General features: G+C 36.0%; 1 protein-coding gene and 1 pseudogene across 1 annotated transcript; both read right to left on the bottom strand.

Annotated features, from left to right (window-relative positions):
- Nucleotides 1-5,370: 5,370 nt before the first annotated feature.
- Nucleotides 5,371-6,984, bottom strand: LOC132188178 (putative LRR receptor-like serine/threonine-protein kinase At3g47570). Its single transcript, XM_088517691.1, is given in 4 exon segments — nucleotides 5,371-5,765; nucleotides 6,013-6,377; nucleotides 6,379-6,633; nucleotides 6,635-6,984. Coding segments are annotated over 4 exon segments (1,365 nt in total).
- A 92-nt stretch (nucleotides 6,985-7,076) lies between these two features.
- Nucleotides 7,077-8,673, bottom strand: LOC148585077 (uncharacterized; annotated as a pseudogene).
- Between the last annotated feature and the right edge of the window lie 7,872 nt (nucleotides 8,674-16,545).

The following is a 16,545-nucleotide window of genomic DNA, read 5'->3' as shown; positions in this document are numbered from 1 at the left end:
ATAAAAAATTAGTAGGAATATTTAAGATTTTTAGTCTGATATCTATTGAAAAAAAACATATTAGTACTTTGGTAATCCATTTCCAATTTCCTAACGCCAAATCCTATATTATTAAAAAAATTTAAAAAAATCCTATATATATATACACACATATACTACGATTTAAAAAACAATAGCAAGAAGAATACATGAATTATAATATAGAAAATTAGTATGAATATTTAATATTTTTAGTGTGGCATCTATAATATTTCAATACAAATCGAAAATGCATATAATTTTGAACATTTGAAAAAAAAAAAAAAAATACAAAGGAAAATAAACAAATTTTTTTTTCCAATAGATATACATGGTTTAAAATGAAAAGTATAAAGAAAAAAAAATAGCCTTTTAAAAAAATGGGCTATATGGCCGATTATGAGTAGTTTTTTTTTTTTTTAATGACTTATATGGCCAATTAGGAGTAGTTAATTAATGTAGCATGTTTTTAAATTCTAAATGTTGTCTTTATATAGTTTTGGAAAGTAATAAATTCTGAGAAAATAATATCGTACATTAAATTTTTGAACTTGATGAAATCACATATAAGGAAAATTATTGAAATATAATTAAATGCTCTTAATTAAGCTAATTTAATAACCGGTTCACTCTTAAAAAACCGGTTCAAAAATTATGCATTAAAAAACCGGTTTAGTCTTTAAAAAAATTGGGTTCACGCAACATGTCGCAATTCTAGACTTCCTCTAAAGAATGATTCGGTTTATATATATACATAATCATTTATGATTGTCTCTTCTTCTCTTCCCTGAAAGAGAATTGGATCAGTAATCCTAATCAGTCGCTCATGCAAAGCTTCATAGACAAAGGAATGTAGATTCAAAGTGCCTTGGAGCATATCATCGTGGATTTTTTCCCAATAAACATTTCTAATAGGATGATTCCATAACTATATACATCATCATAAGATGCCACCTCATTTTACATACCATACTCTGCAAGTCAACATGCTATAAATTGTAATGTGACCATAAAAATATATGAAACTATTTCAGAACAAATAAAGATAGATTAATAAGAATGAAAGATCAATGACATGTGGAGGTATAGTGTCAGATTGTTATTAGAGCGTTTTAAATGGCACTAAGATTGGAAGTAATTCAAAAGTAATTACCTTTTTCTTCTTGTAGTAGTTCAAAATTAAAGTATTTACACGGCTAAATCCCAGATAGGTGGGTTAATATTAGGGTGGTAATTGTGGTGTACCAGTCTACTTAGCTTTTCATGTCTGAAAGTTTGAGATCGGTTCCTAGCCGTTCATGCTTTCTAACAAAGATTAGATTAGTAATTTTAGTAGACAATTTATTATTTTTTCAGTGGGATCAACGTTTTTCTGAAAGGGACAGTTAAAATAATCTGTCATCATTTTCAATAGATTAAAAAACAAAAAAAAACAAAAAAATCCACATACCCCTCAACGTTGTAATACATTTTTCAAAGACTCATTATTATTATTTTTAATAACAGGTGAATCATGGGATCACCATTTGATAGTGGAGGACTTCTTTCTTGCAATAACAGGTGAATGGGATCACCATTTGATAGTGGACGACTTCTTTCTTGTAATAACAGGTGAATGGGATCACCATTTGATAGTGGACGACTTCTTTCTTGTAATAACAGGTGAATGGGATCACCATTTGATAGTGGACTACTTCTTTCATATATCAATAAAAAGGAAAATGGCCTTTCAAAAAATAAAAAATAAATAAAAAGGAAAAGGGGATCACCATTTCAAAGTGGAGGGCTTCTTTCCTAAAAGTCATGTGCAAATGTGCAATATTACTCATTCCCTTTTAAACATGTTAATAAAGTAAATATTGTTTAGTAAATTGTTATATGCCTATTATATAATTGAAATGATGTGGTAATGAAAATTAATATTTAAATGAATTTAGACTTGTAAAAAGAAAAAAAAAATCCAGAGCTAATTTTCACTACCTCGTCATTATACGTACAGTTTACTAAATAACATTTTTTGTAATAATATATATTCTAAAGGGACAAGGGATTCACACTAAACTTTATTTGAACCATGCAAACTCTACACCAAGGGCTTCGTGATGCACGTTACATCTTTTTGTTTTTTCTTTTTTAAAAGATGAAAAAAATGAAGAGATAATTTCTAAAGCCAATTGTAGGAATTTAATAATATCTAGCTAATAAGTTTTATCGCTAAACAAGAACTTAATTGCTCAATAACTCTATTTTGAATAAGTCCATAAAGTAACTCTTAAAAATTATATTCCACTGAGAGGACCAAAATCAAAAGGTCTAAAAATTATATTTCAACTTTTAAGAGATGGTTAGAGATGGGAACAACTTTGGTGATCCAGTCCCTCCTACGGCTAAAAGTCCTCATCAATATCCACGTAATCATGATCACATGTAGCATCAAGCTAATTAATCAAAATGTCTTAGCAACAATATTATTCTCCATGAGATAAAACACAACACAACAATTTCAATCCAACTCCAAATATCTAAAAAAGCAAATAAAAAAAACATTAATAAGATTTAAAGAGTTACCTTATTAAGTATAAGCAATTAATCCACACGTGAGACTAATTCATTTTATAAGTTTATTTCTTTCAAAGAAAAACGATCATGATTTAGAAAATATTTAAGAGAATTTTAACATGATGTATAACAATATATTTCATGGACAACAATGAAAATTAAGCCTAACAACAAGAGCAACTAATAACATCCCCTAAATGTCCTCAATATCCACATAACATCAAACTAATCGAAATATCTTAGTAACAATACACATAAACTCCATAAGATAAATAGTACACATCAATAACAATCCAACTCCAAATGTCTATAAGTGAATAAAAGTCTCCAATAGTAACGAATAAATAGAAAAAAATATAAACATCAAAATAAAACAAATTTCTAATCCATCAAACATAAATAAGACGTCTCACCAAAGTTCTTGTGGGCTTGAACCATATCCATATGATTCTCAAACTAGCTAGAAGGGTCATGAACCATTGTATCATCTTGAAAAGATAATAAGATTTAATGAGTTACCTTAGCAAATACAGAAAGTTAATCCAAACATGAGACCAATCCATTTTATTATAAGTTATTTTTTGTTTTCAAAGAAAAACCATCACAACGATTTTAACATGATGTATATATAACAATATATTTTTCTTGAACAACAAATATATCAGATAACTAAAGTATGCATTTCAAGTAATATTCTATTATGAGGAATAAACTTTATAACCATTCCTAACATCATTAAACACCATCCTTATTAGGCTTGTCATATTTTTTTTTGAAATCGCAACTTTCATTCCTTTCATAAAGATGAAACAAAGAATCTAGAACCCAGCAAGTTCTAAACAATATGAGCGTGGTGCTCTAAAGTCACAATAGAGATAATAGCAAGTGGGATCTCATCTACCCATATATGCTCTTCGACACTCTGGAGTCCCACCCTTGCGAGCCCATGCGCAGCTTGATTTGCAAATCGTCGAACATGTCACACCATCCAACTCCTTCTCGTACATGGTCCTTCAAATCAGGACATTAGTTTTCGAATAAAATCCTAAATTACATTTTCCATTGAATCAAATCATTGGCCTTCAAATCAAGCCTTTGTATACTACGTTCTTTGAATTAGACCATTAGTTTTTTAATTAACTTCAAAATAATAACTCCAATCAAATCAGAGCATCGAATCAAATTAGAGCACCTGTCTTCAGGTACTATGGTATCATAGTACCTGGTCATTGGGAACTATTCAGGAGGGGCCTATACAATAGGAATTTCAGGCACTCTCTCAAGACCAATTGAGCCATAACCCGACTCAATCCCTCCAGAATATCAGTAAAACCCAAGGTAGTTAATACTAATTAAGCTTGTGTAAAGTGATTCTCCATTGTAGAGAGTCGACCCCACGCCCTTGTAGGTGCCCAACCTCATTCAAATTTTTTTGAGAGTACTGAAGCAACGCCACTGTGGTTGTCTTAGACTCTTGGGGCATTTTAAAGTATAATGCGAGGCGCTCATATAGCTAAAATACACAATATTCAAAGTATACAAACTTGATATATTAATACCAATTTTGTCCAAAATCATGCACACATCATAAATTTTTTTTTTTTTTTCTCATTCTAATCATTGTAAGATTCAGCTCATGAAGTACAGATATAATTAAAAAATTGTATGCATCTCATTACAAATACAGCTCGACTTACGCTATTCGTTTGATAAGCATGTGAAATTATAATTAGACATATAGTATTAGGATAACACAAAAAATTACAACAATTATTATTTCTTTATGTAACATTTTATTGAGGTAGTTTGGAAAAAAAATCCGGCTAACCAAATTTCTCTATTCTCTTTAACCAAATCAACTCCATCTTATCCAAAATTACAAACAAACGTTAAACCGAAGATCATATCGCAAAATCGCTAAATTTTCTTAATAAATTTCCAATTTGAGCCCAATATGCCCTAGGTCAGATTCACTTAATGAATTAAATCACTAATTAAATTTATCAATTTCATTTTTAAACTATGAATTTGGAAATACAATAATTAACTCTATGAAATTCTTTAATTTCACCCCAAACTGAAAAGTAAAATGGTTAGTATTCTCAAATTCATCACATCTAATCTAATTTAAACATTCATGCAAGTATTTTAATCGTTTAGTTACACAAGAAACCCTCAATTTGAAACCATTAAAGCCAATAATTGCAAAATCCCCAATTTTCATGCATAAATTACCTTCAATCTTAAAAAATTTCGAATTCATGGTAAACCACTAATTATTAAAAGAATGGAGCGAAATAGTAAAAGAATATTGGTATACTTACTCCCACTTTACATAATTTTTCCAAACCATGCACCCATAGGTGGCTTTTAAAACCATCATTGAATATAAGATGGATCTTTATTGAATTTTGATCAAATGATAATTTTAAAAGGCAGCTATGCGTGTGAAAAAATTATGTAAAGAAATGGGATTAAGTGCAGCATTCGTCAAACACAAAATTTTGACCGTGGCTGACTTATGCTTTAGGGGCATAATAGACCAAACAACATGTTGGAGTGTCGGTCTTTGTCTAAAATTGGCTGATTTTTAGTGTTTCAACCTAAGGAGAGCCGAATGCTCTCATTCTTTGGCGGCAACAGTGAAATAAGGAACATCAATAGTCTCATCTTAAAGTTGAAATAAGCAATTGAAATAGTCTCATCTTAAAAATGCAATGAGCTTATGATCATCATTAAACCTGCTTAACCAAGAAAAAAAGGCTACTAAGCTACCAATATTACTTCTTGATATTATGGTCTACTTGTAGTTTTAAGTAGCATTTTCTTGACCAAATGAAGCTCAGTTACTACATCTTTCATGTTCATCCATTCTCTTGGCTGTTCAACAGAACAAGCAACTCCAATCTCAAACATCAATATCAAGCACTCTTGAATTTTGCTTCTTCTAGTCTTACAGTTATTATGAGAATCATTCATGATTATCTCTTCTTCTCTTTCTTGAAAAAGAATTGGATCCGCAATCTCGACCACTCAGTTGGGCAAAGCTTCTTGGACGAAATAATGTAGACTTAGAGTGCGTTGGAACATGTTATCTGTGGGTCTTTTTCCAGTAAACATTTCTAATAGGAGGATACCATAGCTATATGTATCACCATAGGAGGACACCTCATTTCCCATACCATACTCTGCAATATTTGAACACATATATGATACTTTGTTACATGACTATATAATTAGCACATATATGCTAACAAAGGAATTATGCTATGATACTCTCTTTGTGATGAAAGCAAAAAATAAAATTGTACAATCCTAAATTTTTATGAAGAAAATGAATAATAAAACTTTCTTATCATCTTCAAACATAGAAATGTTATTAAAAGGAAAAAAAAATATATATTATAATTGAGGAATGATAAAGAGTGTCTTTACCCGGAGGAGTATAACCAATTGTTCCACTAATGCCAATAGAGCTTTACTGGTTGGTTAAAGAGTTATGGCTGGCTTCAGGAGAGAATCTTGTGAACCCAAAGTCTCCGACACATCCAATCATTTCATCATCCAGAAGAATATTGTTCAGCTTGATGTCACAGTGGAGGATTGGTGTTTGGCAATGATAATGGAGATATTCCAATGCACTAGCAATATCAATGGCGATATTCAATCTCTGATCAAGATTTAAATTTCTCTGCTCCTGGTGCGCCTAATCTTCTATAGTACTCGGATGCAACCAATCCTCAAGGCTTCCATTGACCATGAATTCATAAACTAAAGCCTTGAAATCATTACCTTGATAAACAAATTGTAAGTATCTTTACAAGATTCTGATGCCTAATGTTTCTCAAGGCCTCACACTCAGCAAGAAAGCTCTTGGAAGCTCCACGGCGCAAAAGGTTGAGCACCTTGACAGCAATTGTCATTCTGCCCTCATCGATGATTGCTTTATATACGGATCCAAAACTACGATCAAAAGCAAATTTCCTGAAGAACTTGCAGTAATTTTTTTTCTTTTCTTTCTTAACCAACAGACATACAGAAAGAAAGCATAGAAATTACTCCTAGAAGCCCACAAACTATGGAGATAATTAATTTCATGGATAAGGTCAATTTTGTCTTTATAGACTCTTTGAAGTTACATTTCGACAATTGCATCTTAGGTATTCCCCCGCACAGTTGACTATTTCCCACAACTGAAGTAGCATTTGAGTTCTTGAAAACGCAGTTTGTTGGCACCGGATCCTCAAATTTGTTGTAAGATAAATTCAAAAGATCCAACGAGTTGAAACCTACAAAAAATCCAGGAATTTTTCCTGACAAATTGTTTCGAGAAAGATCCAACTCTTGAAGACCTCTCAAAGAATCAAAACTTGATGGAATGGTCCCTTGGAAGAAGTTTCCTCGCATGCCCAGAGTCTCCAGCATAATACAACTGCCAATACTCTTTGGAATCTCACCGGATAACATGTTTTCTAACATGTCCACTATACATAGATTTTTTAGATTTCCAACTGCCATGGGAAGGAGACCCGTGAAACGGTTTCTAGACAAATAGAGACTGATTGACAAGGATGAGAGACCAAAGATTTGTGGAGGTATGGTGCCACTGAGATTGTTATTAGAAAGATCTAATTCATTCAAAGATTGGCAGTTTCCTAGACTTGAAGGTATGCTTATGTGAAGATCATTATCGCTTAAAGATAATTTGAGTAACATACTCAGATTTCCAAGAGAGTGCGGGATGTTTCCTGAGAGATTATTTATCTCAAGATACATCATATGTAGTCTCTTAAGCTTTCCAATATCCGGGGAAATGTTACCTGACAATCTGTTATTCCACATTTGGAAAACCTCCAAGTTGACGAGATTCGCGATCCCACTCAGAATCGTTCCAACTATATTATTGTTATCTACTAACAATATTCTAAGAGTAGATGAGAAGTTACTGATGCATTTAGGTAAGACTCTACCAAAATTGTTGATGTTTACAGCCAACAGCTCTAGGCTGGTAACATTGGTCAAAGAGCAAAGAAAACTCAAGTTATTAGCTCCCCCATTTCCTAGTTGGTTCGAGGTAGTGCTCAACCATTGAAGCTTACGCAAGTTTTCCAAAGAAGGCATGTTTCCACTAAATTTGTTATCTGCAACTTGAATTAGTTTTAGATTTGAGGCATTGGATATTGAAGGAGGAATGGAGCCAGTAAATTGGTTCGTGAAAACGGCAAGGTTTTGGAGATTTGGAAGAGTTATCCCCAAGTCCCACGGAAGACTCCCTTGGATTTGATTACCTCCCACATGAAGAACTGTAATAGAAGAGAGATTGAAGTTTGATGGAGGAATGGAGGGATGGTACCAGATAACTGATTTTCACCAAGTGAGACTAACAAAAGATTCATAAGTTGACCTAGAGCACTAGGAATACTCCCACCCAGATTATTCGAGGATAAATAAAGTTCTTCAAGTGACCATAAGTTGCCAAGAGATGGAGGGATACTTCCTGTTAGTTTGTTGTTGTCGACTGAAAATAATTGGAGCTTTTACAAGGAGCCAAGCTCAACAGGAATTTCCCCGACCAGCTGGTTACTATCAAGACCGAAAAGCTTGAGGTTAGAGCAGTTAGATACAATGGAAGGAATTCTGCCACCCAGTGAATTACACTGGACAACTCCAACTGCTGCAATCTATGCAAACGACCTATTTGTGAAGGGATTTCGTGGCTGAAGCTATTGTTTTGGAGATTCAAAATCCTTAGAAAGCTCAAATTTCCAATGAAAGGAGATAAAGATCCCACGAGTTTCTGAGATTCCAGGTGCAACTCCGTGACCCTCTGGTGGCGGCGACCACATGTAACGCCACGCCAATGGCAGAAGTGGGTGGTGTCGTTGTTCCATGAACTCAAAACCATCAAAGGGTTGGAGATTATTTTGGCCTTGAATTGAAGCAAGGCATGTCAGTCAGTCTGATTCCCGACAATGGCATAGGTGGCCGAACAAAAGCAAAAGACAGAAACAACTGCAAGGATGAAGGTGGGAACACTGGGAAGCCCCATAGAGTCAAGGAAAACTCTGAATTGCTAATTTGGTTGGAACTTGGTTGTTCTGCCACAAAGAAAGAAGATAAATGTTATGGAGGAGAAATATTTGCAATGGTTAAATTAATTGTTTTGGAGTCTTCTGAAAACTCTACCACAGACATGAAAGTGGTCCTTTAATTGTCACATTGTACATCTCACTAGCTGGTTGTAATTTGTAAACACGTAAAGGAAGTCTTGGCCAACCAATTCGTCAGTCCCTTCTATTTCTAATAGGACGTGAGTCACGTGACTGAGCCAGGAAGTCTTCCCATGTGAGTTATGAAAAAAAGGCATCTGCCGTGCAATTGATGTAGCAACTTCAGAAACTGTTCTCAACGCATCATTTCTCAAGGCATCTCAGACTAGCCTAGTCAAATGGGAGGTATACCTTTAGGGATTATTTGTGGTCTTTGTTAAATTTTTTGTTTTTTTACCAAAATATATATATATTAAAAGAGAGGAAGACTCAAGAATGTGGTAAGTAATTTATTTGCAATTCAAATATAGAGCATGTTTGGGATCACGGTAAAAAATAAAGCATTTGAATATAGGGTTTTTGTCTGTAAGCTTTTGCCAAAAGTGTTATTATTAAAAAAAAATTTACATGTTTAGTAATTGTATGTCTTAAGTTATTTTTTGATGTTACTAATGTTTAGTTGCATGTCTCTTGTAACAACCTTCAGAAAGGTTGGCTCGTTTAGGGTCTTTTCGGGATTATTGATGAATCCATTGCCTATTGTTTGTTGTTGTCTCGATATTGCATTTTTTGTTTGAGTTTTATTGTTAGAGTTCTCACTCCCTTATGGTTGATTGATTCCATGTGACCCCTTTTCCGTTATTAAACCAACAAAAAATAAAAGTTCGAAGTATTGACAAGACGTAGCTTAACTGATCTAAGTTAATTTCATGAGTGTTCTAAAGAAATTCTAAAAGGAAACACACAGTAAAAAGGTGTGGAAAATGTTGGACAGTGGCATGTGGTGCATGCTCAACCAGGTTCTAATATTGTCTTCTACATACAAGTCTTGCCCTTTCAATGGGACTGAGAGAAAGGCTACCGCCTTGAATCAAATTATGAAGGTAACTCAGATTGTCCCCTCTCCGGCCACTTCTCCTTTCTTTCTTTTTTTCTTGTTTTTTTTTTCCTCTCCGGCCACTTTAAGGTAATCATTCTCTCCAATTTAAGGTGATATGGCCATTATTTGTAGCCGTAGAAAAAGAATTTGGATTCTCTCCAGTTCATTTGAACTAGAAGGAATTTAGTTAGTTTTATTTGAAAGATAAAATTGTCAAAACAAGAAAAAAAAAAAAAAATGTGAAAGAACAATTTTGCCCTTATAAATAAAACCAACTCCTCTTAAAAATAAACAGGAGAGAATCCTTATCCCTTAAGAAAGTGTTTGACCTAAGTTTAATTAAGGGAACACCGCCACCCCGGAATGCAAATTGATCCTCGAGGAACCGGTTGCTTACTTTTGAGGGGTAAAATTGTTCACTAAAAATGAAATTATAATTTTGCCTATCACATTTCAACCAACCAATTACTCTCTATTTCAAAAGTTCCCCCCTGAATGGTACAAATGTTGATGTAGCAAGTTGAGAAAGTGGTCCCAACGCATCAAATCGACATCAAGTAAGGTCCAACAAAGCCCATCATATCAATTAACCTATCAACTGTTTGAGGATGACCAACTCAAATAGATATGTTTTAGGTATTATTTGTAAGCTGTTGTTTTTGGATCTTATTGTTTAATTTCAATTTTAAATCTTTAAACAATTTAAAGATCATAAAACCAAAATATTTTTTTAACGTATATATGAAAACCCAAAGAATCTAGTAAGCAATCTATTTGAATCCCAAAAAAATAAAATCTATTTGAAATCCGAGTGTACTTGATTGAAGTTGAACAAGTAGCGGAGCTAAGATTTGAATTTACAAGCGGCAAAATTAAAAGATATAGATAAGAAAAAATTATTTAAAAATATTAAAAATGCAATGAGCTTATAATCCTCATCAAAATTTATATAATTTGATCAAAATTCAATAATTATCAATCACAAGCCCAATGGTAATTTTAAGAGCCACATCATCATTTGAGGGACACAAGAGTAACACAATAGGGACTTGTAGCATTACTCTTATATTGGACGCCTCATCAAATTTGCTTAATCAAGCTACTAAACTACCAATATTACCTATTGATATTATGGTCTATTTTCCCTTTCTCCCCTTTCAATTATATATATATATATATTATGGTGTATTTGCAGTTCCGAGAAACTTTTTTTCTGATTAATTGAAGCTCAGTTGCAACATCTTTGATGTCCATCTGTTTTTCTGGTTATTCAACAGAAAAAGCAATTTCAATCCTCAAAATCAAAATTAAGCATTCCTGGATTTTGTTTCTTCCAGTGTTATTATTATGAGAATCATTTATGGTTGTCTACTCTTCTCTTCCCTGGAAGAGAATTGGATCATCAATCCCGATTACTAGCTCAAGAGGAATGTAGATTCAAAGTGCCTTGGAACATATCATCGTGCGTCCTTTCCCAATAAACATTTCTCATAAGAGGATTCCATAACTATACACATCACCATAAGATGACACCTCATTTCCCTTAACATACTCTGCAATTCAACATACCATAAATTGTAATGTTATCGTAAAAAGTATATGAAATAGTTTCGGGACAAATCAAGATATAGATTGATAGGAATGAGAGACCAATTGTAATAGTATTAGGTTACTATGGAATACAGCATGCATATTAAATTGGAGTCTTGTCATTTAATTAAAGTCGAGTAGGAGTTTACCTCCAAGTATGAGTCTAGTAGAAGTTTATTTCCTTCAATAGGTGTCGATAGGAGTCATCTCCAAGTTGTAATAGGAGTTTGTCTCTTATCTCCTACTTCTTAGAGGAGTAGTAGTCTATGTCTACTTTTCAGTCAAGGACGTCAGTTCCTCTATTTAAAGGGGATGATTATTCAATAAAAGGCATGCATAAATTTATTCCACAAACTCATTGTTTGTAAGAGGCTGAGGATACCTCTAATATCCTTCCGTTAGTTTTTCTATTAAAACTAGCAACCATGGGTAAGAATAAGAATCGATCCCCTGCTTCTTATTCGGTAGACAGGCGAATCACAAGATCAGTTACGAATTCTCGTAACAATTTGGTATCAAAGCCAAATTCTTCATCAATGGCAGACCCGAGGATAGATCGGATGGAACAGCAACTTTCTAGCCTCACAGCCATGATTGAAGGCTTGCTCAAGAAGACAGATGATCAAGCAAGGAAAACGGATAGAAAGCTGGAAGAAAACGCAGCCAAGGTAGACAGTTTACTGTCTAAAGATAGTAATGGAACCGGAGAGACCTCCAATAGCAAAACCAAAGATAAACAACATTCGGGTTCCTTTGGTCACATGGGCCAAAAGGAGACCAGGCTGGAATTCCCAAAGTACAGCGGAGCGGATGACCCCACGGGATGGATTAGTAGGGTTGAACAATTTTTTGAATTCAAGAATACGGAGAATAGGGATAAATTACCCATGGCGGCTTACCATTTAGAAGGGGAGGCACAAATGTGGTATCAATTATTTAAAGATAGTGAAGAGATCTTAAGCTGGGAGTCTATGAAGGCTGGCCTCCATACACGCTATGGTCCAACCGTATTTGAAGATCACTTTGGGGATCTCACCAAGTTGCAACAAACAGATTCAGTAAGGGAGTATCAACGCCAATTTGAGCAACTCCTCTGTAGAGTAGGAAAACTCTCAACCCAACATCAATTGGGGTGCTTTGTGAGTGGGCTAAAGGTGAACCTGAGAACAGAGGTGCAAGCGGCGCGACCTGCGACGTTGACAGATGCAATTGGGTTAGCCCGATTGTACGAAGCCCGTAATTGGAGCATAAAGAAAACCAGTTCAGAGGACCGACGTACAACCCAGAGGGAGTCAGCGCCACCCCTGCCTTCCCCCAACCTGGTTCGTCCCAAAACCCCATCTATTCGAAAATTATCTCCGGCTGAGATGCAAGATCGAAGAGTCCGTGGGTTATGCTTCAATTGTGACGAAAAATTCGTCCCTGGCCATAGGTGCAAAAAACTTTTTATGATTGAAGGGGTATACACAGAAGATGATGACTGGGAAGAGGAATACACAACTAGCAAAGAGAGAGATGAAGACGATCCAGTGATTTCCTTACATGCTCTCACAGGAATGCCAACACCTCAGACGATGCGCGTGAAAGGAGAACTGGGTAGGCAACGATTGACAGTGTTGATGGATTCCGGGAGCACACACAATTTTCTCAGCTCTCGTATAGCAGCACAGCTCGGTCTCAAACCTTCTCCAACAGGACTGCTGCGGGTGACGGTGGCAAATGGAGAACAACTGAACAGCACTGGCCAATGCGCCGGACTACTCCTCTGGCTTCAAGGTGAGACCTTTGTAATTGATTTTTTTGTACTACCTTTAGAAGTTTGCGAAGTGGTTTTAGGGACACAGTGGCTACGCACCTTGGGGCCGATTTTATGGGATTTTTCTAATTTATTCATGAGGTTTTCATGGAAGGGAAGGGATATTGAGTTAAGGGGAATGAAGCCTCCATTAAACCGCGTAGTAGCAGACAACACAATGGGAAAGGAGATGCAAAGAAAGGGAGAAGGATGGTTGTGTCAGATAGTGTCACGTGATTGGGGTTTGTCTACACAAGGGCAATTCAATAGTATTACTTTAGGTGCCCAACAAGGAGGGTCCACTTCCACCGAAAGCCAACTTATGTCTATATTAAACCAATTCTCTGAAATTTTTGAGGAACCACAAGGGCTGCCACCCAATAGGCCTCACAATCACAAGATTCTACTCAAACATGGTAGTAGTCCAGTTAATGTGAGACCATATCGTTACCCCCATTATCAAAAAAGTGAAATTGAGAAAATAGTCACCAGTTTGCTACAAACGGGCGTAGTTCGGCCTAGCACCAGCCCATATTCGTCGCCAGTCTTACTAGTCAAAAAACATGACGGTTCGTGGAGGTTATGCGTGGATTATAGGGCGCTCAACCAAGTGACTATTAAAGATAAATTTCCCATTCCAGTGATTGATGAGCTACTTGATGAATTGAATGGAGCCCATATTTTTTCTAAATTAGACCTTAGGTCGGGTTATCATCAAATAAGAATGGCGGAAGACAGTATTGAGAAAACGGCTTTCCGAACACATCATGGGCATTATGAGTATCTAGTAATGCCGTTTGGACTAACTAATGCACCCTCCACCTTCCAATCTCTCATGAACGAGATCTTTAAAGAATTATTGCGGAAGTATGTTTTGGTTTTCTTTGATGATATTTTAATATATAGTAAAACCTGGGATGAGCATCTAGTGCATGTGAAAGCTGTTTTGGCAATTTTAAAGGCTCATCAACTATTTGCAAGGCGTGAAAAATGTCAGTTTGGTCAAGACACAATAAGCTATCTGGGCCATGTAATCTCTCGAGAAGGAGTTTCTATGGATTCAGATAAAATTGAGGCAATGGTAAAATGGCGGACACCGACCTCAGTCAAAGCCTTGAGGGGATTTTTGGGATTAACAGGATATTACAGGAAATTTATTCAAGGGTACGGGTTGATAGCTGGACCTCTTACCAAGCTACTTAAAAAAGATGCATTTGAATGGTCGGATCAGGCAAAACAGTCTTTTGATCTTCTCAAGAAAGCTATGACCACAGGGCCAGTGTTAGCTTTACCAGATTTCAACAAAACCTTTGTTGTCGAGTGTGATGCTTCGGGGTCTGGAATTGGGGCAGTATTAATGCAAGATGCAAGACCTATTGCATTTTTTAGCCAGGTTTTGAAAGGAAAGAATTTATCACGTTCTACTTACGAAAGGGAGATGTTAGCTCTGATAGCAGCAGTTCAAAAATGGCGTCCTTATTTACTAGGACAGAAGTTTATTGTCAGAACTGACCAGAAAAGTCTGAAGTACTTATTGGACCAAACCATAACTACGGAGGCTCAACAAAAATGGTTGGTCAAACTAATGGGCTATGAGTTCACCATTGAATACAAAAAGGGGCTGGAAAATTCAGTAGCTGATAGTCTATCACGCAGAGAAGATTCTGGACAAGTACTAGCTATCTCTAACCCCATTCCTCAATGGGTTGAACCCATCAAAGAAGAAGTAGCTACCGAGAAGGAGCTGCAAAATTTGGTTAAAAATATTCAGGAAGGTGAAGCAACTGGGGCTTGGAGTTATAGATCCGGTTTAATCTTCTTCAAGGACCGAATTTATTTACGGGCACAATCTCCCCTAACCAATGCTATAATTCATGAAATGCACAGTGGTTCACATGAAGGTTTCCATAAAATGTGGCATAGATTGAAGTCTGTTTTCTATTGGCAAGGTGCATGCGCCCAAATAAAGGCTTATTTGAGGGAGTGTGATGTGTGCCAAAGAAACAAGGTTGAATTAACCTTGCCTGCCGGGTTACTACAACCCCTTCCCATTCCAACAGCTATTTGGAGTGATATTTCCATGGATTTTGTGGAAGGCTTACCTCACTCCCAAGGACACTCAGTTATTTTTGTGGTGGTGGATCGACTTTCTAAATACGCACATTTTATAGCCCTCAAGCATCCATATTCAGCAGCCGTAGTAGCTTCGAAATTCTTTGAGCATATTTTCAAACTCCACGGGATGCCTACTTCCATCGTTTGTGATAGAGATCCTACATTCACCAGCAATTTTTGGAAGGAACTCTTTCGCTTGCAAGGTACTCGGTTTAATTTTAGTTCTGCTTATCATCCCCAAACGGATGGTCAAACCGAGGTGGTCAACAGAACATTAGAGATGTATTTGCGGTGTGTTACAGGGGACAAACCCAAGGAATGGTTAAAATGGTTGCCATGGGTGGAATATACTTATAATACAAGTTGTCACTCGAGTACAGGGAAGACACCCTTTGAGGTGATATATGGACGACCTCCTCCAACACTTCTCTCCTACATTCCAGGAACAGCAAGAGTGGCAGCAGTAGAACAAGACCTTCTCGAACGTGATCAGTTACTGCGTCAAATTAAATTAAAGATCAACCAAGCTCAGAATCGTATGAAACAAGTGTATGATAAAGGTCACACAGAAAGGGTATTTTTTCCAGGGGACCTCGTGTATGTAAGGCTACATCCCTACCGACAACATTCGGTGGAGAGAAGGGTGAACATGAAGTTGGCTGCCAAGTATTTTGGCCCTTATAAGATAGTCGAACGGGTAGGAGAGGTGGCTTATCGCCTAGAATTACCCGCCGGATCTAAGGTACATCCAGTATTTCATATTTCCTTACTCAAGAAGAAGTTGGGCCAAGGAGTAATCCCAAGCACCTCGCTCCCTGAGGTTCCATACACAGGTCAGATTCTTCGACCACAGGCTATCTTGGATTTTAGGGGCAAAGATCACAACAAAGAAGCTCTGATTCATTGGCATGGATTTAACCCCGTTGATGCTACATGGGAGCGCGTGTCCACTCTGTACCAACAATTTCCAGAACTCGCCCTTGAGGACAAGGGCATTTTGAAGGGAGGGGAAATGTAATAGTATTAGGTTACTATGGAATACAGCATGCATATTAAATTGGAGTCTTGTCATTTAATTAAAGTCGAGTAGGAGTTTACCTCCAAGTAGGAGTCTAGTAGAAGTTTATTTCCTTCAATAGGTGTCGATAGGAGTCATCTCCAAGTTGTAATAGGAGTTTGTCTCTTATCTCCTACTTCTTAGAGGAGTAGTAGTCTATGTTTACTTTTCAGTCAAGGACGTCAGTTCCTCTATTTAAAGGGGATGATTATTCAATAAAAGGCATGCATAAATTTATTCCACAAACTCATTGTTTGTAAGA

The sequence above is a fragment of the Corylus avellana genome, chromosome 6, assembly GCF_965113065.1.
Source record: "Corylus avellana chromosome 6, dhCorAvel1.hap1.2, whole genome shotgun sequence".
NCBI classification, from domain to species: Eukaryota; Viridiplantae; Streptophyta; class Magnoliopsida; order Fagales; family Betulaceae; genus Corylus; species Corylus avellana.
Note: the sequence above shows the minus strand (reverse complement) of the source record. Positions and strands in the feature narration are given on the sequence as shown.